Genomic DNA, 25,675 nt, shown 5'->3' with positions numbered 1-25,675 from the left:
CTGAGACCAGAGGAGCCTCAGAGTCGACGCTGGGCAAACCTGATAGCCCATCTGGAATCCATCCATGGCCTGCCTCCCTCCCCCATGCCCTGAGCTCATTGGAGGGGCCACCGTGGGGAAAGCAGGGCCAGGCGCCTCCACCAGCAGGCCGGGCAAATCCCCCAGGTGCCAGCCCACAGGACCCTGTTGCTCCCTTCCGGCTCTGAAAGCACAGGTCCCCCATGCACCGGCCCCAGCTTCAGTTCCTGCCCCTTCCTTTCAGAAGCTAATCTTATGGCTCAGAGTAGTGCAGAAGAAAAAGGAGGGAGCCTCACAGCTCTGGCCACACCACGGTTATTCAGGCGGCCGGAGAATGCCAGCCCCGTTCTGCATCAGGAAAAAGTTTGAGTGGGTGTTACAGTAGCGCTGGGCTTTCAGAATCTTCATGGAGGAGTTGACCCCCTCCCCTTGGCTGTCAGAGCCCTAAATCTGTCTGGATATTGGTGTCCCAAATCTTCCATCACTCCAACATCCTAACTGTCCAAACTCACAATGGAAAGATCTTGCAGCTGGAAAACGTGGGATTGTGCAAAGAACAGGGACGACCAGCTGCCTGGAGCCAGGAGCCTTACTCTCAGCCATGCCATACGATGGTTTGCTTTGTGGTCTTGAGGGGGTCGTTTGCTCTCCTAGGGACTCAGTTTCTCTCTTCTATAATAGGTTACCCGCCCCTGCAGTATGATCATGGGGATCACAGAAGGAAAATTTAGATGACAGACACAAAACACAAAATGTCCTTACCACAGCACATTGTCCTTACCGGAGCAGAGCCGATGGTAATGCAATGCTGGTTCTGCCAACAAGGGCGAGCCTCAGCCAGGACGATCCAGTCCTCAGGGTCCCCATCCCCTGCCACTCTGAGGAGTCTTCCCCCAAGCCTGGAAGAGAGGGATTTATTTCTCCATTTTCCTGGCATCTCTCCTACTCCCTGGGTCAGTAGGAGTCATGGCGGTCTTATCATCTACCATATTTTATTAACCTTTGACTGCCACCCACCGAGCATGTGGGGGGGGACACCTGTGGGGCTGTCCCTCCCTCCCCCATGCAGAGACACACACTGCCCTCCACGAGCAGAAGGAATCCCCTCGCTGGGAAGCCCCGTGGTGTGATGGGCTAGTGACAGGGCCTGCTCTAGGGAGGAGCCTCAGGCCGAGGAAAGGTACCCATTTGTTGGAGAACCTGACAGGGTCAGAGGCAGCTCAGATCACCAAGTGGGAAACAGGCCCCATCCCCACCACAAATCTCTCTCAACAACAAATCCTGTGAACAGCCTATTTCCCAGTGCAGCTTCCTGCACGGTGTTTGTCTAATCTGTCTGTCCAAAATCCCTCTCCAAACACGAGGTTTCCTGCCCTGCACTGGCAATCAGAGAGCTAATTATCTGGGATTAGAGATGGAATTGGGGGGGTTCCCTTCTAATTACAGGAAAAAATTAGCCCAACCGATGTTGGCAAGGCCACTGGGATTAGAGTTGGAATCTAAGCTTGGACACAGGTCAGTTAGGGAGGTGGGAGTGTCCTGTGCTCTGGGCTGGTATCCTCTGCTCCTATCTCTGGAGTCTGTGAGATGAGGGCAGAAGGAGGTTTGCAAGGAGTTTCTTTCTGGGGGGGTGGGGAGAGGGATGTGTGTGTGCACATATACCAAAGAGAGGGTGAGAGGCAGAGAGACAGCACAGAGAAAGACAGGGAGGTAACAGAGGAGCCGAAACAGGAATTGTCAGGAGAAACACAAGAAAGAGCAGGAGAAGGAGATGGAAGATGAGAGGTGAAAGGAGATTGCCAGGGAAGACAGACAGACAGACAGATATGTTTAGAGACCACAATTTCTCTCCCCACCATTGCTGTGGGCCACTTTCTCGTTCAAAGGGGAAGCACAGAAAGGCAGGAGAAACAGGCCTTCCTACCTTCCTCCTTGCCCCTCTTCCCCTCCCCCCTTCTCCTATGTCCAGCACACTGACCCGGTTTTGCCACACACAGTGCAGGTGACAAGGGGATGAGGATGGAGCAGGGAGCTTGATCTCCACTGGCTCCTAGTGGTCTTGAGTTTCTTCTGAGGCCTGAAGATGGGGCTTTCGGCCAAACGGTTCGTGCCTTCTCTCCTACGAGAAGAATCTCTTGGCTCAGAAAAACATTCATTCACTAATGCATTTACTCATCTTCCATTTTACAAATAGTTAGAGAACATTACTATGGGCAGGACCCATAGCTGATCTGTGGATTTCAGGAGCCCAGCAGAATGCAAATTGAAATCTGGATCTTAGTTTTTAGTAGTATCTCCTTACTTCTTCCCTCTCTTCCAACATAACGGCACCTATATTTAAACCATTCTAGGAGTAGTCCAGGCCCTTGCCTGGAAACCTCCTGGACAACTCCTACCCACAGCCAAAGGATATGAGCACACAGTGCAGAGACCTGAGAATTTATCACAGCAACATACAACAGAGTGCAAATTCATGTGGTGCAAACAGAGCATGTGAGTGCGTGAGCGTCATTATTTGTACGTATTCCCGTCCCACTTTCCAAATAAGGAGTTAGATAATATAATAAAAAATTTGGCAAACGTATGTAATGATAACCAGCACAGAACTAGAAAAATCCCAGTCATGTGAGGGGAGTAGAAATAAGTATGCTAATGATCAAGTGACTATAAGCACCAGGAGCCAGCTCTGGATTCGGCCCGAGTATCCTGGGAGCCAAATCAAAAAGGGAAATGGGATGTACTAGAAATCCTTATGCCCAGATAGAAAGAAGTACACCTATTTTTCAGGAGAGATGATGCCCAGACATGACATTCTAAAAACGATCTATTGTGTGAGACCATGTACGTAAACCGGAACAAAAAGTTGACATCAGAATCAGAGCCTCTTTTATATGACAATTTCTGGTATTAACTCCTGCTAACGTGCCATGGCTGCCATATCCGTGTAGCAATCGACATCCAAGGAATTACTCTCATGGAGCAACAACAATAAAAACAAGTAGATAAGGCCATTAAGGGAAGCGAAGCTTGCTGGTGAAGCTTTTGTAGTCCAGGTTTGTGGCTTTCTGGTGCTGTAACTTGATTCAAGGAGAGGATGAAAATTTTTAAGCACCCCACTGTGCTTGGCACTCCGCTGAAAGTTGAATAAAAGGAACTATAGAGATTCAGTGTGTGCATCTGGGAATTTATAATGTTTGTTGGCCCTTCTGCAGGGGCTCAGGCAGTAGAATAAGAGCAGTGAAATGATAGTAAGATGTTAATATCATACACGAGACAAAGGTGAATGCGTTTTCAAGAAGCATGTGGCTTAATAGTCAAACTGACCCAGGCTCAAATCTCTCTCTACCACCTACTGCGATCCAAGGCAAGCTACCTAACCTCTCTGAGCCCCAGTCTCTTCATCAGTGAAATGGGTTTTGGAGACTAAGGTAGATATTTTATGTAAGGTGCCTGGTGCCCTGTTCAACCCCGAGTCTGTGCTCCGGAAGTGGTCCGCTCTAGGATTACTAAATAAGGCGACATTCCCGGTGTGGGGAGAGGAGCCATGGGCAAGACGAGAAGACAAGGAGTTCTCTGATCCTCGCCACGGTGCCTGGGGACCCACTGGCCTTGCTGAGAAACCCCCTCAAAACCATCAGCATCTTCGTGGTTGGGACTGCAGATGTCCCAACCTAGGTTCTCTCCCAGGAGGACCCAGAATTCTCTCTCTCTTGACTCCGCTTCTCCCACAACCGTGACCCTCCTTCCTCTTATCTTTTATTTTTCCTTCTTGGGAAATGCCCAGGACTTGGGTTGGCAATCTTGCAAGGTCCCTGTTTAGGCTCCTGCTTCCTTGTCAAACTCAGCCCTCAGGTGGCCCTCCTCTGCTGGTCACGGGGAGGTTCAGGTGTCCAGTAGGATGAGGAGCATTGACTCCGGCCTCTCCTTGAGGCATCCCTTGTCCAGCTTGGAGGTCAGCCAGCTCCCAGCAGCCCCTAGGTGAGGGCAAAATGGCGTGAGGCTGGGAAACCCTGCTATGCTCCCTGCTCACCCCACTGCACCTGCCCGACAGCTGGAGACCCAGCACTCCCCAGAGCCACAGGGCAGGACAGAAAGAGGGAGGCAGGTGGGGGCATCCAGGTGCTGGGCCAGGGGCCAGGCACACACCAGGCGGGGTCTTCGGACACACCCCTCTTGCCCACCCTTTCTCCCGCAACTGCTTTGCAGTTTCTCTGTACATTCCAGCTCACTGCCAAATTGTCAAAAGCTATGAGAGGCAAAGTGCTGTTCAGTTAATGATTCCAATCCCTGGAGAGGTGGAGCGCTCTTTTAAGAGAAAAAAATAGAGAGGAGTGGGGGTGTGGGAGGGGCAGAAGAGGGGGATGCTTTAGTACTCTACACAAAAGCTAAGCTGTAGCTCCTTCCAGCTCTTTTTAAGGAGCAGATTAGAAGTGGGTAGGTTTGCCCCAGCGGCCTTCTCTCTGTGGGGAAAAGCCTGGAGCCTCCCCCTCACTTTTCTCCCTTTCACAAGGTAAAAAGGGTTTGTATCAGAAACCTGCCATCCTTTTGGCCCCAGTGGCCTCGGCCCTCTGTCCCCAGCACAGGTCTTGTGGAGACCCTAGCAAAACCATTCCTTCTCACTCGGAGGCTGCCTTCAAAAGCTGGCCACAAACTCCCATAATGCAAAGGGCTCCTGCTCCTTGCTCCTGCTGCTCCTTCCTCCCCCTCTTTACTCTTCTCCCCCTCCCCCTCACTCTCCTCCTCTTCCTCCCCTCCCCCTTTTCCTCCCTCTTCCCCTCTCCCTCTCCCCTCTCCTTCCCTTCCCTCCCTCCACCTCTCCTCTTCCTCCACCTCTTCTCTTCCTCTTCCCCCTCCTTCCCCTCCTCCCCTTCCCCATCCACCTCTCCTTTTCCCTCCTCCTCCTCCTTCTTCCCTTCCTCCTCCTCCCACCCACTCTTCCCTCCCCCACGCCCAGCCTACACCCATGGAAAGGACGGAAGGTGGGGGTGACCGATTACACCAATGGGCCCCTGAAGAATTTCCTCCCTGCCCAATTTTCCTCCTCAGTCTGGTCCCACCCAAGTCTGTAGATCAAAAGAAAATCCTTCAAGAATCCCTCACCTCCCGGCAGCCTTTTCCAGTGTCCCAGATGCTTTCCCATTCCTTGTCTAATCTGTCCCCACTGCAGCCTGCTCAGCTAGGCAGTATTGTTTTTACCAGTTTTGCAGATGAGAAAAGTGAGAATTAACTCCCTGGGCTGTGTGCCCCCGCGTGACCTCCGCCCCAGTGAGGGAAGACGTCAGCCCTGACTGGACAGTCAACACCTATCAGCAGGGAAGATTGAAGTGTGGGGCTTGAAAGATCGAGACGGGAAACCGAGAAACCTAAGAGGCTGCTGGAGAGGAGCCCTGTGTGCCCTTTAATTTCCGTCACCTCCAAGTGTGATCTGGCGTTATGGGTTTTTCTTTTTTTTAAGGTTATTTTGTTGCAAAGTGTCCCTAGAGGCGTTCCCTCCCAGTCATCTGCTCATATCCTCCTGCAAAGAATTCCACGGGCTGCTAAAAATGTGGCCACTCCCTGGATGAGGTGATGTCGGCTGTCCGAACTCCAGGAGCACATAGCACCCTGGGACGTGGAAGCCTCTTGGGTCGGGAGGATGTGGGGAGGCTGGACAAGAAGAACAGGGCTGCTCTTTGCTGATGGTGAGCCCACTGGGTGTTCTGCTCCTGCTCAGGGAAAGGCAGTGCAAAGTTTGCCCCTCACGAGGCTGGGCGCGGCCTCCCTCCTGCACCGTCCGCAGTGAGATGCTGGCCCCGCTGTGCTGCTGTAGCGGGCCGGCCTCCGGCAGGGGCTGCATCCTGGCAATGGGCACGGCAGCTGCGGGATGTCAGTGCAAGGAGGGGCTGGGCATCCAGGAGAAGCAGGTGTCCAGCTAGAACAAGGTGACCGGGAAGGGTCTCAGGGCAGCGATGCTAGGGAGCGGAGCTAGAGCCTGTGGCAGACCAGGGACATCAGACAGCCCTTGCTGAGCCGCCCCCTCCCCACCCCACCTTGATTAGAATGATCCGGCCCCAGAAGAATAGCAATGAATTAATTAGGGGTCTGTTGTCATGAAGCAGCTCATTATTAAAGTCCTTCTCCTGGGAGGGGAGATGGGGAAAGGTGTGAAGACGACAGCTAGTCAAACAGAATCTTTTAAAAGAGCCAGACCCTCCCCCAGCTGTCTGTTCTGCCCTTGGGCTCTGCCGGCAAGTCAGACATACCAGAGCACAGGGGCACCCCTGCGCTGGTGTCTTGGGATTTCAGGGGATAGAGGCCTTCTGGCCTCACTTCCCTTCCCTCCTCCTCTGATGCTGTTTCTCAGACCCCAGCTCTGAGCCCAACTCTGCCACTTTAACCCTTGCTTTCCATCTGCCTTTGAGCCAGCCGAGAGCTCCAGCTTAGTGGCCCTGGAGTTCTCCCCAAAGCAGCACCTTGAGATGTTAGAGTGCTTCCCTCCCAGGAGCTCATAGCAGTCCAGTGGGGAGCCAAAAAGATCCTTTCAACAGAAGCGAATGTGTACAGTGTCTTTATGTGCCAGGTTCCAGAAGGTGGAAGGAGGGGAAGGATGTGCAAAGTGAGATTCTCTCTTTCTCCATTCGTTATTTCCCAGGGATGGGAAAACAGAGGCCTAGAAAAGCGAAGGCCTCACAGAGTTGAGATTCTGGCTTTTCCGCCCACCAGCTATGTGACCTTGAAGTTGCTTCACACTCTGTGCCTCTATTTCTTCCTCTGTAACATGGGACTAATACGGTTGTGGTGAGGATTTAATGAGAGGGCGTGGATAGAGCCCTTAGCACAATGTCTAAAAATAATAGGAGTTAAATAAATGCGAGCTGTGGCTAATGTTCCGTTCCTACCCAGTTTCAGTAACAGGGATTCATTCATTCAATCATCGGGTATGATTGAAGCCCTACTATGTGTACAATAGTACCGAATACAGTAAGGCATAGGAATCTATACCAAACAGTGTCTGTTTTCTAGGAACTTACAATCTTAGGGGAGATAATCGCATGTGTTCACAGGTAATGGTGCCAAGAAACTTGCTAGGGACTATGGGAGTTCAAAGGAGAGATCAAAGGAGAGATCAGGATGGGCCTCCTGGAGGAGGGGACATTTGGGTTATGCCTTGAAGGATGGTTAGGACCTCGGAAGGAGAATAAATTGTCAAGCCAAGACATGAAGACCAAAAACCTGAAGACGTAATTGGAGAACGGTGGGAAGGCCATGCTAGCTAGACCTCTGCATGACCAGGAAGGGACGTGAACTTTTCTAAATTCTCAATGGGGGCAATTAAAAAGTGTTCCGTGTGTATGTGCCTGGGTGCATGCAATGATTTACTCTGTTTCGTATTCCAAAAGTAGTGTATGTTCATCATAAAAAAATTAGTGAGATAAGCAAGAGAAAGAAAATTACAAACACCTGAAATTTAAGGATTTTGCATACAGAAAAGGCAGGATCAAATAAGTGTTTTAAGAAGATTAATCTGGCGGTGTTGGTAGAACAGATTAGAGCAGGAATATGCTGGAGGCAGGGAGATTTCTCAGGTTCTTGCTGTAGCACAGATAAGAGGCAATAAAGACTCAGGCCTCGCCCGTTAGCAATGGGAAGAGAAACACGGCGGCGCGGCCGTGCTCTCCGCAACTCTCAGTTACCGTGCGTTTTCTGCACTGTGGTGTACGCAAGCCACGTGCATTTTCCAAATGACTTTTCCTTTTGAAATCTCAGGGAGCCTCCTGCGTTCAGGCACAAGCCCTGTGTCAGATAGCTGTGCTCGCAAGTCTAGACCTCCCTTCCCATCCTTATAGCTTTAAATGTCATCCTCGGTGTTAATGAAAGCAAGAGATTACTGTTCCAGATTATAAAATGCAGGGCAATTTTAGGCCATTGAAAAGAATGAGTTAATTAAAGAGGGTAATAACCCTCTTAAACACCCCACCCTTTGCTCTTTTTCCAGACTGCAGGTGGCCTTCTTTGTCATAGTGGAGGAGACAGCTATATGATCTATTTTGTTCCCCAGGACTTATCTCCAGGGGCACTGAGCACGTTTTAGATGTAATTTTTAGTCCCAATGCAGGCATTGTCCTCTTGTTTGACTTAGGGAAAAGCGAGGCCCCAGAGGGAGCCTAATGAAAGAGACAGAGTACAGGCTTTGGAATCAGGCAGAGTCAGCTTTGAGCTTGGCTCTGTCATTAACTTGCTCTCGACTCTTGATGTCTCTTATTCTGTGAAATGGGGAGGCCGAATTCATAGTGTTCGAGATCATTCATGTTTGTATCTGCAACCTTTTGCACATTGGTTGACATGTCCGATCGATGCTCAGTAAATATGTTGAACTACACTGATAAAGGGAGATAAGGGCGATTCAGAAGCCGCATGTGTCCCGGAAGTGCTACTTTGCTTTGCCTACTGGCCCGCCCCTCCGCCCCACTGGGGTGGGGCAGGGCGTTTCTAAGGCGGTTAACTTGAGCGCCAGGCTGCCTGATTCTCACCACACCCTATTCTAGAGCTTGGTGTGGAAGGCTGCGTCGCCTTCCCCGTGGGCCCTAAGGATGCTTCTAATGCATTCCCAGTCCAAAAAGCCTAAGAGGTTAGATGCTACCCTGAAACAGGCAAGGGCATCCCCAGGCAAGGAGCCCATGTGCGGTACCTCGAATGGGGATTCCGAGAGCCCCACGTTGCTAGAGCTTCGGGGAAGCAGAGATTTTGATTTGGCAGGGTTGCTCATTATTCTTTATTAATTCCCCCCCCAGCCCTCCATGCCCCCCCAACTCTGCGTGCTCCCTGTGAATTACTGCTTTGCTGCTGTGTGATGTGATTTCGTCTGAGGCTGCTTAATGCTTCAGCTGTCCCTCGCCAGTGTTTATCTTATTGTTTCCCAGAACAAGCAAGTGCTTCCGCTGCCCCTGGCAACTTCATTTGGTTCCCGGAACCTCCTGACCGAAGTCTGAGCTGCGGCAGGGTTGAAAGGTGGGGCTGGGCCAAGGCCAGAGCCCTGAGCTCCCAGATGCCCAGCATATTCACCTGGATAAGCTCTTGCCCCATCCTGGGCCTGGCAGCTCAAAACTCTCGCTGACAGAGGTGGAACCAAGAATTGGATTCTTTGGCTCCGGGATCTTGACGTCACTCTCTTCTGAGGCAGAAAGGGAGAGGCCCCGGGGAAAGGGAAGCCAGTGGCCTTGTGAAAGGCAGCTGGTCTTGAACCACAGGAAGATCCAAAGCAGCGGCTGCTCCTCTAAGTTCTGTGGGCCGCGTGGATCTGTGGTCACTTGGCCATCCACCCCTGGCTGATCAGGAGCAATGAAGCAAAGATTTAGGAAAAGAGACTCTCACTCCAGCCAACCTCCTCAACCTAATCTCTGAACACTTTTAGTCATTGCTCAATAAACATTCACTACATCACCTATCATAAACCAGGCTCTTAATTCTCACTGTTCCAAGATGCAGAAGTCCAGAGACCCAGTGGTTTCTCTCGGGAGCCCCTCCCCACATTCCAGGAGAAAGCCTTCCATGGCTTCACCTTCCATGAAGGAAGAAATCCAGGAGCCTCAAGAGCACGAACCCCTCTGCAAGACCATCCACCCCCCGGTTAATATCTAGGGCAGATTCCTAACATGCACAGAAATAGAAATAATTGTACATGGAAATGTCAATCTCCAATGTCAAACCAACAACTCACTGGGGACCAGTTCTAGAAGCATCTGCATATGTGTGGGAGGGTGTATGTGTGTGTGTGTCCATGTACATGCATGCACAGGGGAGGGGAGTGCAAAATTCACAAAGTTTAGCATATCTTAGTGACCTCCTTCCTTTTGAGGGACAGGAGGGATCCTTGGCCTTGTGGCCCCTCTTCCTCTATTCTCCTGGTTCACTGCAACCCACAGGCTGAGTTTTCCTGGCTCCTGTGTCCCTCCTCAGTTGTCCAAGCATTCAGGGCCGGGCTCCCTCCAGGCATCCTCGGTCTACCAGGCTGTGACTCTGGATGGTTAGTTAACATTTGCAGAGCTCTGGGGAAGGGGAAACAGAAGCACCCTGGAAGGTATACAGCCTCTGTGTGCATGTGTGTGTGCGTGCATGTGTGTGTATGCAGGGTAGAGGGAGGAAGAATCTCAGAGACTGAATTTACCAAAGGCTTCAATCTATAAATAATTTGGGTCATGAAGCTCTACAAAAATAAACTTCAGCCTGAATTCTCTCGCGCGGCACTAAATGCACAGCTGCAGACACGCTCGCTCATTAGCTGACCCCCAGGTTCTGTCTCAGCAGCACCAGGCCTGCCCCACCTCTCCCCTCTTTAAAAGTCTACGTGTGTGTATGTGTGTGTGCACGTGCAGACGCACACACACACACACCACATTCATATAGTACGCAAGCCCTGAGTCCTGAGGCAGAGATAAAATCAAGTAATAAAGGCCTCTTCCAAAGTGACTTTTCAGACATAAAGTGACAAGACCTGCAGAAATTGTTGTCAAGCCCTCAATAAATGCACATCAAAAGTCTCATCCTCTCCAAACGCTCAGGTCTGAGAGACCAAGTTGGCAAGAAATCTGGGCTCAGACATAACAATAACACGCTTATACTAACACCACACTTGAAATTAGCCAAAGAACTCACATTTCCACTCCTACTCATCCATTCAGGCATCACCTTCCCCAGGAAGCCCCCGCTCAGGGCCTCCCTCAAGCCCCAGCCTCCCTGGGGTGTTGGCCTGCCTGCCCCCACCACCCCCCCTCCCCGTGCAAACTCCTCTCACAAGGGGTAGCCCATGTGTTTGTGAAGACTGATCGGCTTGTCCATTCCCCAGCTCCTCGGGCTTCCCAAGGGGATCCTGTCCCGAAGCATCCCCAGCGCCGAGCACGGGCCTGGCTCACGGCAGACGTGTAATAAATGGATATTGGACAGTCCTGAAATGCATAGCTAAGAACTCATTTCATTCTCCCAGCATCCTTTTTGTGCTCATAAGGACAGGAGTTCCCACCTTATTTGGCAGCTACAGAAACTATTACACAAACAAGGGAAGTGACTTGCCTCGAGTCGCATAGCCACTTAATGAGAACGTTGGGATTAGATCCCAGCCCTCCAGACGTGAACCGGTGCCTCCCTGTGCATGGCGATGCCTCTCAAATCAATCTGTTTCCTACTGAGAGGCCCCAGAAGAAGAAGATTCCCAATTGCTTTTCAGCAGCTCTTGCCAAATAAATAAATAAATAAATAAACAAACAAATAAATAAATAAATACTCTTACTACTTACACTACTAGGACTACTAATAGAGTAAATAGAGGGACGAATCCCAAGCAGGGGCTCCATAATTTAGAGCCAACTATAGAAGACCTTGATACACAAGAAAAAGGGTTTGGAGGGGCCTACAGGTAAGCTAGTTAATTGGAATTGGATATGCTGATTTGAATTGGATGTTGGAGTAAAGAGGCTATCATTAATTTCTGCACAGGCCTCGCTGTGGTTTAAAGGAAATGGCTAATGGGATTACTCTTTCCTTCTCACTTAGCAGAGGACACCCCCACCCGGAGGGCCTGGCAGTCGCTCTCCCCTGGACTGCACCTCACACCCTCCTGCCCCACAGATGGCCCTGATAAACTGACTTTTCACCCCCAACCAAGGTCCCTCAAAATGAGGTTCTGAGTTTATTGTTGACTCCAGGAAATGGGTGATTGCCCCGCCTGGGCCTTGGGGTCTGAAAGAGGAAGTGTGGGTGAGAAGAGAACTAGGGTTCTCAGTCTTTGCCGTCTGTTCTGTCTCTTCTGTTCCTGGCGGCGAACAGCTCCGTTGGCCCATTATTATCCCCTCCTAAGAGAGTCACAGAGCGCCTAAGAAATCGGGCTGGATGTGGGAATCCCCGCTCCGCCGCCCTTTAGCCGTGTGATCTTGGGAACACCACCTAACTCTCCCAGGCCTCAAATTTCCTCTTTGTAAAATGGGAATAATAAGAACATTTACTTCAGGGGTTCTTGGAAGGGTAAGAGAGTTGATTTTTGCTAAGTATTTTCGACGGCGCGTGGCACATTGTGAGAGCAACAGCAGGGTGGCTGTTACCAAGTTCTGGAGGCAAACGGGGCCCTTTGAAAATTCACCAGGTCTGTGCTACCGCCTTCAGGTCGGGCCATGTTGAGCCATGAAGCAAAAGAAGTTAGCCTGTGTTCAAAACCCTCCTGAGAACGTTGCAGGGTCCTGGGGTCATCCTGCAGTCAGGGCTCTACACAACAGGAGTTCTTGCTAGAACCAGCCTGAATCTCCTTGCGTGACAGTAAAGATTGTCCCCCTCCACTGCAGCAGACTGGCCCTCTTAGCCTACCTCATGAGCTTTGTCCAAGCAAATGGCCTCCGTCGCTTCTGCGTGTCCACTGAGGCCTGGCCCTCTCAGGAGAGGAGGAGCCCAACCAGAAAGACGTGTTCAGGTGACTCGCCTGCCCCCGTGTGTGTCCCTCCTCTTCCCCAACTCCTCCCCTGCCCTGTGCAGCTTGGGCTGCTGACACCCTTCTCTCGGACTGGTTCGCGACCTACTTCAGTCAGTTGTTGTCCTTGTGGTCATTGAAACCCGGCCCTGGGGACACAAGCTTGAAAGCTGAAAACTATGTCACAGCAGTTTAGTTATTCTGGGCCAGCCCCGAATAGACTCGATTTGTCAGATTTAAGAATCCCACCTTTACTTGGGACTCCCTGACCATTGTTCCTGCACCACTACTGTCCTGTGTCTGGCAAGGACAGAGACAACTTTGAACCTCTGAACTTTCTCTCCGAGGCAGAGCAGTCTGGGAAACCATGTGCTTGCCCTGCGGCAGGACCCTTGTCCCCGGCACTTGTCACGGGGCGCTGTCTCCATCCTCCACGCGCTCTCCTCTGAGCCACACAGGCTGCCGCCGGGTTGAGCCCCGGTTCCAGCACGGGCCAGCTGCGAGCCTGGAGTGGAAGAGCTTAGGTGAGCTGAGCTCCAAAGCCCTTCCAGCTCTAGCACTCGCTACTGTGGTTCTCCTGTGGCCGGCACTGAGCAGATCGCCTTGGCGTGTTATCCAGAAGGGAAAACTGAGGCTCAGGGGAGGGATCTGAACGCTAACTGTACCATTAGGCAGAACTCAAGCCCAGGCACAAACAGGCTGAACAGAAACCCGGAACCCTGCATTCCAGACCGAGACTCTGCCCACTTTGGTGCGTTGCCCAGAGGAGCACAGGGAGTTAAGGAGGGGAAAGATCTCTGCTGCCTGCTGCCCACTTGGCCTCTCCTGCTGCCTGCCTGCCAGCGCCTGCCCTCACCCCATGCCCTTTGACCCCCGGGCCTCCTGGCCCCATCCTCCATCTTCTCTGCCCTCCTGCAGGTGTCTGGTAGGGTTACAGAGGCTGGAGGCAGATGGGGGATGAGGGAGTAAGTACGGAGGCACTGACTTCTGGGGCACTAGTGCTGTTCCCCCCAGGGATTTATACTGAACGAAATAGGATCGGTTAGTTCAGGTTCAGTACCAAGAACAGTTTCTGTTCTGGTTTGGTTTTAGCTTTGACGTTTGAGAGTTATGTAGGTTTGATTCTGGCTTCCACTGCTTTGTTAAAAGATTGGGGCTGCAGATGGGAAGGAAAAAAAAAAAACCCTGCATAGATCTCTGATTCAGAAAAAAGTTAATGGCTGGGATTGGTCCTAAGTGGGACGCAGCAGCGTGTGATGGTAAGTTGTCTTTGATCCAATTCCAGCTCCAAGCTGGCCATGGATACCATCACGTCCCAGGGACCACAGAGGGAAGGCCGGGCTTGTGGCGTTCCTCCTTCTGACTTTGTGTCCAGGCCCTGCCAGGGAGGCAAGCAGGTGCCCAGGCTCCTGGGGAGGAGGCCGCCCAGCTGGCCGAAGGTTACCTAGCCTCCCCAGGCAGGGAGATCCTGGGTTGGGCCCGAGGGAGGACACCGGTTCCACAGCTCCTGGGGCTGAGCCGGTACCTCAAGGAGACTTCAATCTCCCTGAAGAGGAGCAGCTGTCATAGGGAGGGTGATGAGAAGCACTGGGCCATTTCCCCTTCAAAGACAGAAACAGAGTCTGAACTCCCCCATATAATGGAGACAGAAAACTGAGGTCACGCCAGCCAGACGCCATGACTATCACATCTCTTTACTCTCTACAATAGCCCGAGAACTTTTCTGACTAAAAACTACTGTATTTCTGGAAAGATCTCAAGGAAATTTCAGCTCTCTCCATCTAAGAGAGAACGCTGCTTCAAATTTAAGGGGAACCTTATTAATTGTGGGGTATTTTCCCAGGTAGAGACCCTTCCCTCTGCTTGAATCCATAATCATATTTGCACTGGGGTAGAAGACAGTAACCTCAGCCTCATAACATCATAACATCAAGATCCCAGAGTCTTCCTCAACTCTCTGAGAATGAATTAAATGACCCCCCGCAGCCCCTCCATGCAACAGCTTTGAACACAGGAAGCCACTAGCTAGGCAGAGAAAGGGCAAAGGGGAATTTACTGTGGCATCAGGCACCAAGCTTGCCCTTGGGGTGAAGAAGTCACGGTCCTTGCCCTCCGGAGCTTCTCGTGTGGCGGGAGAAATGGGCAGAGGGAAGGGCATGGTTGGAAGTTAAAGAGAAAAACAAAAGGGAATGTGGTTGGAAGGGTGCAGCCTGAGTCTACAATCTTCCAGAAAAATGCCTTTTGACCTCACTTTGATTTAGCACTAGAGTTCACGAGACTTTATCAGCTGGTTCTTAGTTCATGCCCTTTCAACAAGTATTTCTCAAGCCTCCCGTTTTATCCATCACCAGCGAGGTTCCCGAGCCCATTCTCGTCCTCAGAGGATTATTAGAGAAATAGAAAATGCATCCTTGCCTTCATAGTGTTGACAGACTTACGCACATGTGAGGCAATTAGAGAACAATGGGAGTGGGTGGTCAATACATCGTAGTTAGTACCTATACAATGAACAGATCAAGTGATTTAATCCTAAGACAAAATGTCTAGTAGTAAAAAAAAAAAAAAAAAAAAAAAGGGCATCAGGGTAATGAGCAATTAGCATGGTAGAGAGATTAGGGAAGGCTTCGTGGAGGAAATAGGGCTCAAGCCAGAGGGAGTTTAGATGGGCAGAGGACAGAGAAAACATGCCAGGGTAGGGATTCCTGGTCAACCGTTAGGGATTCCTGGTCAACCGTTAGCTGCTCCATTGGCAACAAGAAACCTAAAGGCAGGAGCATGTTCAAACCGAGGACTCCTGGACACCAGCTTTTTGCACGACCTTAGGAACCGTCTTCTGCTGAGTCTACACAGAGCTTAGACTAGCCCTCTCGAACCCCCCCAGACCAGCAGCCTGCACGTCACCCGGGAATTTGTTAGAAGTGAGAATTCTCAAGCCTCATTTCTGCTGAATCCGAAACTCTGGGGGCGGGCTCAGCAATGTGTTTCCCGAGCCTCCCCGAGGTGATTCTCCAAGCGCGCAGCCTTGAAAACCACTGGACTCCATCGCTGCTTCCAGACTCTGGCCGCTCATCAGATTCACCGGGGGAGCTTTGAATCCCCAAGAAGATGCCCAGGCCACACCCACAGCGATTCTGGTTAATGGATCCAGCCTTGGCATTCGTATCTTTTACAACCCCCCAGAGATTCTGACGTGCAGCCAGGGCTGAGAAGCAGTGAACTTGACGGTGTCCGAGTCCTTTCGTTCTGACTGACTATCCGGAGCTGGGCTCTGAGCGTCTGAGCCAGGATTCCCAGCTCCCCAGAATCCCAGGGTGAATTTGCACGCATGCAGGGGAAATGTTTGGGGGCAGAAAGACCTTCCTGAGATTCTAAAATCTTGAATCTCTTGGTGACCAGCTTTTTGATAGTTCATATGATTGTTTAACCATTCTTCCTTGCCTGCCTGCGGGAGAAGCACCGTGAGCAGATGTTGTCTCCTACCCACAAGCACACACTCACACACACCCCCTCCACACACGCAACAACAACCACATTGGGATATTCAGAATTGCTCCGAAGGGCACATAGGCACGCACAAATGAACCCACCATCGGAAATCCCAGAGCCGGCCCACTCAGACCACTTGGGAAAGGATCTCTCTTGGCAGAAGCTGGGCTGTTGGCACTGAGAAGCACCTCTACCTTCCCTGAAGCCTAGTCTGGTTCAGAGTAGCAACTGGGGGTAGGGTGGGGGGAACCATCTCCGGTAAAGTGACCTGCTCTAGGACGAAGCAGGTAATCCCATGGGAGGCTGCTGAGTACAGATGCTGAGGAGGCCTTGTTTCTCTTGCAGATTCGAGCCGATGGTCCCCCCCATGGAGGGGTCCAGTATGAGATGGTCTCTGTGCTCAAAGACGGGAGCCCCATCCTCCGGGACATGGCCTTCTCCGTCGACGAGCGCTACCTGTACCTCATGTCTGAGAGACAGGTAAGTGTGACATCCATCGCTTCTTTCCAAAGCCCAGGAGTACATGATAACCTGTGACCTTCGTTCGGAAACCGTTCATCTAATAAGAGAGACCTCTGGGCTTGAGGCTCAGGGTCCAGGGAGAGGCAGGGTCCTTGGAGGCTGTTGTAGGGAGCCCGAGAGAAGCAACTGGGGCCAGCCGCTTCCCAGAGGCTTCTCTCCAGGCCACAGCCCCTGTCTCAGTGCGTGACGAACAGCCCCGCAAGAACAGGCCAGACTGCACAGAGCAGCTTGGTGTGATTAGGAGCTAGATTTACGGCTCCCGGGCCCACAGAGTCTGCTGCTCAAGGGAGCCAAAGAAGTGTAAATAATCCAGGCCTCCTGGCTGGGCCTGATCCTGGGAGAGACAGACCCAACAGAGGGCCCCAGAAGGAGATAAAAATCTTGGCCTGCGTCATAGACTGATGCCAGTAGACGCTGGCCAGCTCTGGGAAGCCGAAGTTGGCCTGGGGAATAGACTTCTACCCTCTGCGGGGTAACCAGTGAGCAGGTTCCCCACCTTCTCTGATGGAGCATTATTCCCCCCGGAGTGTATTTCCTCCGAATATGTGTGAACAAAGAGAAGGTAAATGCAGGAGAGCCATGGTGATGGCAAGAGAAGCAGGGAAAACGGAGGATTCGCGAGTTAATGGAGATGCACAAAGCAAAGTAAAGACCTTAAGAAAGGTTGGTTCCTTCCATTTGTTCCATCAGTGGGTCTACTGTTGCTCGGCAGGAGCATGGTCTTGGCATTGACCTGACCATGGCAGGTGAGCTAAAGCCCAAGAAGGAGAAGAAGGGCTGAGAATCTGTCTTGATGGCTGAAGACCCTGCCCTAGGCTAGACACAGATGCTGGGCTGGAGGACCAGTGAGCACTCACGAGCTGCCTCCCAGCTCCTGAGTGTTTGTCCTTCCCAAAATACTCTGCAAAGATCCCTGGTGCCCTTGATGAATACCACCTCGCCCAGAGTTCTCTTTTCCTCTTTTTTTTTTTGAATGTAAGAATTCTGAATCCAGAGATGAGGGAAGAGTGAAGAGAGGAAGGAAGAGACAAATGGGCACATGACAGCATTAAGGGAAGCAGTGATGCAGCTCTAACTCAAAAATTACTTCTTGAGAACAGATGACACAAATCATATGCAGATTGCATGCAAATTATATCCAGATCCCCTTGAACCCACCTGTCTTTTTACCTCCTTTCATATGGCCCCTGCAGTTGAGGCATAAACAGGTGCAGATGGGAATTTGATGGAGCTGGAGGAGGCTTAGCCTAACCTACAGTGGGTAAGACAGTCTTGGAAATAAACACTGATGTCTCGTTCTAATAAAACAGTCCGTGGGCCCTAACAAAGCCCATTACTGGGAATATATTTATCGGGAACATTGTGCTGGGAAAACATCAAAATGAATGGGACTTGGCCGCTCCCTTCAGGTTGCTTACAATCTAACAAGGAAGGGAGACATGTAGCCAGTTATCTATAACCTCCCCTGAAGCTTATAAATATTCTGCCTTTTCTTCCTGTTCTTCTCTATTTATAGACATAGGTTATTTCTTAAACAGAAACAGTAGATGCTTACCATGCAAATTCCAGCAATACATACAGAAAAGAAAATAGCAATGAGTCCCCACCACGTTAACATTTGGTGAACACCGTACCATTCTAGATGCTTCTGTGGGATAATAATCAGACAGAGGAATGGATGGGTAGATGGCAGTCCAGACAGGTGGATAAAATGATGATCCAGGGGATCCAACAGACCCGTAATACATGTGATATTTTCTGAACCTATTCTGTATGGCTGAGGACCAGGCAGGTAACTGGGTAGAAACTCTTTCTTGGGTCCTCTGAGCTCGGTGTAGTGGAAAAGCACTGAGAGCAAATAGAAGTGACCAGTGAGGCCTTAATGGAACCGAGAAGATGCCAAGGCTCAGATTTTGGCTGCATATCTCTTTCTCAAATGGGGCTGCTTTCTGAAATTACATTCAAAATGTGGCCGGAAGAGAGGGGCCTGGGCCAGAGCTGGAGACGAGTGAGTGGCCTTCGGGGACTGCGATGACCTCCTGAGATCCTATCTGGTGTCACCTCTGAGAGCATCAGCCCTGGCTCAACCAAGTGTCCACATAGTTAATTTCTAAATATCCTGGCCTTTGTCCTCATCTTCTGCCACAGCTGTGCCGTTCTTGTTACAGTCTGTACCCAGCAGAGGGCTTCGGTAGTAGCCAGTCCCACTGAGCGGATATGGGAAGAATTTGGGGTGAATGCCATGGGGCTGTCTCCAGTCAGGTGAGATATTAGGCCAGAGAGCTCCCAGCCAGGTGGAGCTGGGATCAGTGGGCAGAGTCTAAGGGGGATTTGTGGCAGAGCTCTGAGACCTGTCACCCTGAGAGCTGTAAATCGTGTAGATAGGTGATTTCACCTGGGGCTGGGCCCAGGGATGAGGGCCAAGAACACCTCAGGGGGCCCATCTGTCTGAGGCCGAGCAACTCTGGGTACAGAGTATTCACAGACAGCTCGGACATCTTTCAAGAAACCCTTTAGTGGGTGGTGGTGAAGATGAATCAGATGGCTTGGGTTCTAGTCCAGCTGTTGCTAGATCTGGAAGCCTGACCTTTGCCCTGGTCATGAAATAGAGGAGTTGCTTCAGATAATAGGATTTTCTCTGAAGTCTGAAGCTCTGATTTGGATCCCGTCTCGACAATTCATAGCCATGTGGCGTTAAACCATCCACTTGGCCTCACTGTGCCTCACCCGGGTCAACGTGGGGCTCAGCAGAGACTCCGCTCAGCAGAGGGGAGTTTCTTTCCCATGGCCTCACACACCGCACAAACCCTTGGTCATTGAGCTTCTATACGGCCCCTTCTGGCTCTCAGGCCTTTACGACTCCGGCTCAGGAGGGTGGTGATCATGAGTGATGATTAAGAGGAAGTGAAGCGGCCCGTGAGGCACAGCCAGTAGGCCTCAGGCTGAGCCCGGCCCATCTCGGTGTTCTAGTTCCGGCCCATCTCGGAGGCCTAGACTTAAGTTCTCAGAGATTCAGTTTCCTCCCTTTTAGACATACAGTTAACAAATCTAACTCTAGAATCCCTCCTTATTCAACAGGCTTGTCTAAGCTGTTGGGGTTGAGACTCTTCCCCATCTCCAGAAGCCAACACCAAAACTACAGTAGACAGGCCTGAGGTTAGAGCAAACGAAGAACTTTTGGAACAAGAGTTGTATGAGGCTATGAGTGCCCATGTGAACTTCTTTCCTGAACGGTGAACACTGCAGAGAGGGTGGAAATGCTGGCTGGTTATGGATAAGTGTATTCCTGTTTTGAGGCAGTGATTTAAGACTAAGGAGGTTCCTGAAGGACCTGAGGCCATATAAGACACCATGAGAATGGGGCTTCCCCTCACTTTAGAATAAATCTTTGAGCAGCCTGCTGTCATCCCAGCCTTCACCTCATCCCCACCTCTTGTCTCTCTGTCCCCCTGCTGCTTGCCCAAAACATGGCACGTTCGTATCTTTGGCATATGGGAGTGTAGATACAAGTCTCTGGCCCTTAAATTCTGCCTAGAGAGGTTTGCATCTCCCTACAGAGCTCAAACGATTCGGTACAGCTCATTCATTCTCCCTCCCTCCCCCTCTCTTGGTTAATTACACGTAATTAAGAAATAGGACTAGTAAGAAGTGTTGGGTCGCTAGTGCCACTGCCTAACAAGCCGATGTTAATGGACTGTTAATAGATCCAGGGCCGGCCAGTCCCAGGGGAACATTTGGGAACTGATTTCCCAATCCTGCTAATTGCCCAGGTGCCCCACGGATCGGATGCCTGGCTCTTCCCTAGAAAGTCCGCCCGGCTTCCTCAACAGCAGATCGACAGATGCTATGGGTGTGAATACAAGTTCTCCCATATCCTCAGTGTCTAATGGAAGTCAGACAGCAAGTCCAGGGAAAAGCAGGCTACCAGCCAAGTGCAAAACTGAGCGAGAAGATGAAAAGAAACTTGATAGCCCCAGTTTCCACCCAACTTGTCAGGTTGGCCACTCCCAGATAAAGAACATAACTCTGTACTCAACGTGGATGGGAAAGAGTATGGGGATGGAAGCAATTATTCTATTTTATACTTTAATTAGTTTGAATTAGCAGAGGGAATAGAGGCATAAAATGATCCAGCGAAGGGTGAAATGGAAAAAGGGAGTCACAGTGGAGAATGGCTCCGTGCAGGCTGGAAAGGGCCTTGGGAACAGCAGAAAGGCTGGTGATGGGGGCGCATGCATGTGTGTGTGTGTTTTGGGGTGGGTGGGGGCATGGGATGCTGCTCTCTATTTCAGAGCCTGAGAAGGCAATATAGCGTAGTGCTTAAGAGCTGGAGCCTGAGAATCAGACTGATCTCCATTTAACCCATAGCCACTTGCTAGACATTCAGCTTTGAGATCTCACACCACTAAACCTCAGTTTCTTCATCTGTATAGTGGGCCCAGTAATGGTAACACTGTGTGTCTGATACACAGTGCCTTCGGTGTGCGGTATGATGATTATCATTGCTGTTATCAATCATATTATTAGAAGTTCTCTGGGACCCCAGAGAAGGCTAGAAGCCTCTCCACTTAAGTTATGGCTGGGACAGAGTTCCCAAGTCAAACACCTCCAACCTGCCATTCCTGCTTCTCCCTCCTAAGGGACGGCTCAGAAGCCCGCGGCCTGGCCCAATGACAGCATCAGGCTAAGTCGCTCATAATCTGCTATTTATTTTAAAAATCCAGGAATGTGCCCTGCAGACTAAACAGCCCCGCTCCCCTTGATATAGGCAGAGGCTGCCCTGGGCCCAGATGTGAGGCCCAGGAGGCCAGTATTGCAGGCATCTGTGGAGAGAAGGAAGGGGCGCCCTGAACACTGGTTAGGCCCCAAGCCCTCAGGGTCCTGTGCTGCACATGTACACACGTGGCCAGAAAGGGCTACCCATGGGGCTTTTCATTTCTGGCCTCTACGGGTAAGGAAACTAGGTCTCCAAAGATAGGGCTACCGTTCTCCAAGTAGTGGGCACTCAGACCCCAGTTCTGAGTGACCTTGTGTTTGTCTGTAGCTGGCACACTGTTCTGGTCACTTATTGCTACATAACAAACTGCTTCAGAATGCTGGGACATAAAACAAACGTTTTATTATATTTACAAACTGTGTAAGTCAGGGACACAAACGTGGTACGTTGAAGAGGGCTTGTCTCTTCTCTACAACACAAATGAGTTGGGGTGCTTAGAATTCTAGGAACCAGAATCATCTGGAAGCTTCTCCTGTCTGGGAACTAGAAGGCTGGGCTCAGCTGGGGCTGTTGACCAGAGTGCCTTAGACAAGGCCTCTCCATGGGGCATGAGCTTTCCTCACAGCATGGTGGCCTCAAGAGTCAGACTTCTTGAACATGGCAGATCATGGCCAACATGGCAGGTCAGGACTCAAGAGAGTGAGCCTTCCCACAAATAAGGTAGAATTACTGCTGTTTTTATGACACAGCCTTAGAAACCACATCGCTGTCTCTTCTCCCTGCCTCTTCACCTCTCCACAGCCAGTCACCTTGGGTGATTCTGATTCGGTGGCCCATGAGCACACTTGGAGAGACAAGGCTCAGGGAAGATAAATATGTGGTTTCCTGACCCCCTGGGTCACAGAAGCACAGAGCGTCAGAGCGGGTAAGGACCCTAGGGATCACCCATCCTGACCCCACATGAGAACAAGGAGGCCCAGCAGGCATCTGGGCAGGTTAGCTGCCCCTTCAGTGTCGTGCTGCGCCCAACGCCCAAGTCTGGAGTCATCAGAACTGGTTTGACTTCTCAAAACTCACAGAGAAGTGCCAGGAGCTTTAGAGCCTACTGTTGATTTGCTAAAGGTTGCGTAGGTCCTCCATGAAGCCCACGTGAAATGTGGGCTGGGAAAGTGCTTCCTGCAAGCCTTTGGGGGAATCCATCAGGAGCGGGATCTCACTGCCAGGAAATTGCCCAGACAGCGGCCCGTGGTTTTACAGGGTTCTCCGGGGCAGCTCTCTGCAGCAGTGTTACACCAGCCCACTGGGAAGGCAGGCCCCACGGTGCCCCACCTTGGCTCTGCAGGGCAGTGGTGACTTATCCTGTGGATACACACAGGAAACTGACTCTTTAACTATCCCTGCCTTAAGTAATTCAAGAGAGTCGGAGCAAGAAAAACTTTGGCCTGGAGTTAATAGAAAGAAAAATCATTTGGGAAGATTGTGAAGCCATCCTTCTCTGAAGGGCTCATGGGCAGGAGAGACCCCTTCCTGGGCCCTCGGTTGATGGGGCCTTGGTTGAAGGTGTGTGCCGGGTGGGGAGGCCGAATGGAAGGACAGGCCGCACCCCTCCAGCGTGCCATTCCCAGAGTGTCCCGCCCGCTAACCGGAGGGCTAATTTGGGTTTCCTTGGTTTGGGGGAGGGCCTACCTACTGCAGACCTGGACCTAGCACCAAAAATAAGCATTTTCAAAAGGCCTATTGTGACTCGGAAGTAATAGTCTCCTACCTGTGGCCAGAGCCACTGAGCTGCCAGACCCTTAAGGCATCTGAAGGCTTGAGGAAGGGAAAGGGAAAAAATGTGGGGAACCACACTTCCAGATGTTCGCTGCTCATTTATTTTGACATTTCAGACTATTATTTTGATTGTGCACATTTGTTTAGTCCAGGCGATAAGGCTTCCCAGGGAGCGGGCAGAGCGTGCCAAGGTGAATTTTTACAAGGCGCTCTGGGTCTCAGTCACGGGAGCCCTCCCGCTGCCGGGAGGCGGGAGACCTGGGCTGAGTGGGGGGGGGGGGGGGATGTGAGCAGGCTTGGACTGTAGCAGAGCCTGAGGGGCTTTGGGGAGAATTACAGAGTTTGCGGATTAGGAAAGTGAGGATAAGCGAATTTCGGCTACACTTCTGTTTTCAAATGTGTCACTTTCCATCCAAGCCTTTGATGCACATGTGTTTCTGGTTAAGGACAGGGGACCCCGGTGTGGCCCAGGAGCTAAGCTGCTCCTTTCAGTGCCTTTCCCAAAGGAAGGGCAGAATCCTGCCTCTTGGGGGAGGGGGCCGCAGGGAAAGGTGACCACCCCAAGCCTGGGTTTTGACTTTCCTTCTTTCTCCCCTCCCCCCTCCGCCCCCTATTTCAAATGTCAGGGAACAAAGAGGCTGACACAGAGCTGATTCCCTGGCTGTTAATATTCTCATTGGAACATTTTTCTAATAAATATTTTCACATGAGAGAAAGGAAATGCAAACGCACCTATTAATCAGACGCTTGGCTTGTTGTATTTAAGAGAGAAAACTCCAGCCTCTTATTTTAAAATCCTTTGGTTTGGAAAGAAATGATTGAACACAATGCCCAGGCAGGGAGAACTAATGCCAAAAACCCTCATTTCTCGAAATGGGCAGGGGGCTGGAGGCTTTCTCTAATCCTTGGCAAGGGATTCGATTTCTCTTTCTAGGCAGGTAGTGCTGAACACGGACACTCTGCCTTGCCCAGGATGATGTTCCTGTGACTGAGAGATGGGAAATCACAGTGTCTCAATACCAGCAGGAAACCCACTCCCTTGTTTCTAAAGGTGAGAAGACTGATGCCCAGAGAGGGGAGTCAGTTGCTGATATCTTCCCCTGAATGACCAGGAGAAGCAGAATTAATCCTAATTAACCTGGTCCAGCCCAGCATTCTTTTCCCAACTTGACAACAGCTTCCCTCGGCACGGGCAAGAAAGAAAACTGGTTGTCTTTAAAGACTTTCAATTAAAAAAAAAATTAAAAACAACCTGGACCCAAGAGAGTCACTGAAGATGTTCCCGAGGGTCAAATTAAAATAGGGAAAGATTTGCATATCATTTGCATACATAGACTCATTCACTCAACAGACCGTTAAGTGTCTACCATGTATAATGCATAGAGCTGTCCACTGACAAGTCATTTGCATATGCAGATATAGATAGGGCAGTCTTTCTAGGTAATATTCCAGCAAAATGTTACAAACAGGGCTGCCTGAAGATAGGTACCTTCTTGATTTCTTTCTGCTCTCTTCAATGCAACGGCAGCACTGTTAAGTGTGCTTTTGTGTAGCAGTAAATAAAATAGAATCCCTGCCCTCAGGGGGGTCTCATTCTGGTGGGGAAGAATGACTGTAGATAAATTACAATATAAAGTAGCCGTGCTTAGCAGAGACTTCCAATATAAAGTAGCCGTGCTTAGTGGAGACTTCCAGTGTGCTCAGTGACTGAAGTAAGTCATACCAACCAGGGAGAGGCCTGTCCTTGAGAGAATGAGAGGACTCATTCTCTCTCTGACACAGCAGTTCAGAGCTGGTTAGACCTCAGAGATTATTGAGTGAAGAGAAGCCTTTTCTTTTATAGATGAGGACAGGAGACCAGAGGGGGAAATGACTCTTGAGAAGGGAAGGTCTACCAAACCAGAATGTGAGGAAGCAGATGGTGGTGATGATGGGCAATTTCCTGACCCCATGAAGAGTGTGGGCGCTAGACTCTGCCTGCCTGCTGCAGTTCAAGTCCTGTCTCCACTACTTACTGCTGTGTGACCTGGGGCAACTTGCTTTACCTCTCTGTGCTTCCGTTTCCTCATCCGTAAGATGGGCCTAAGTGTGGCATCTGCCTGAGGATTGAATTAAATGAATTAATACATAAAGAGCACTCTGAAAAGTATCTGGCACACATTACCTGCTTAATAAATGTTGGTAGTCGTAATTTTATTTTTATAATTGTGTCCCAGGCGTCATCACCAGGCTCAGCCCTGCAGAGCATGCTGTGCATATAGCCACACCTAAAAAAGAAAATTAACCACCCCGCCTTGCCTCTCGGCTATACTTGAAGATGTGTTGAAATCTAACTAACATTCAGGTTGTGTTTTTCTTATTTTAGTTTACCAACATGACATCAGCTAATCCAGCAATCCCATGGGAGAAGTAGCATTGTCCTCGCTTCTTTTAGAGATAGGAAAACTGAAATTCAAGTCTGGCGAAGTCATTTGCCCAGAGCCACCAAGCCGGCTAACAGCAGAGCTAGGACTCCACCCCACCCTTCTAAAGCCAAATCCACAGCTCCCTCTTCTTGAGACGGCGCCCCCTGGCTGCCACGTGTGGGCACAGGGCTCCTCCCTGCTCCCTCTCCACCTGGTTCCAAATTAAGGAAAAGGTTTAGCAGCGGCTTTGAAGGCTTCAGGGGACCAGCAAGGACTCACAAGTCCTCCTTTGACACCCCCAAGGAGACAGGAGCAGTGCGCTGT

The 25,675-nt window shown here is 50.7% G+C and overlaps 1 protein-coding gene across 1 annotated transcript in view; it reads left to right on the top strand.

The window, feature by feature from the left end:
- Nucleotides 1-25,675, top strand: part of PLXNA2 (plexin A2) — a 205,650-nt gene that overhangs the window by 79,392 nt on the left and 100,583 nt on the right. Inside the window, exon 4 of the mRNA XM_045787800.2 lies at nt 16,280-16,414. Within this exon, the coding sequence (XP_045643756.1) occupies nt 16,280-16,414 (135 nt within the window). The remainder of the gene's footprint in view (nt 1-16,279; nt 16,415-25,675) is intronic.

Source organism: Ursus americanus, chromosome 2 (assembly GCF_024610735.1).
Source record: "Ursus americanus isolate L20-20 chromosome 2, mUrsAme1.1.p, whole genome shotgun sequence".
Taxonomy (NCBI): domain Eukaryota; kingdom Metazoa; phylum Chordata; class Mammalia; order Carnivora; family Ursidae; genus Ursus; species Ursus americanus.
Note: the sequence above shows the minus strand (reverse complement) of the source record. Positions and strands in the feature narration are given on the sequence as shown.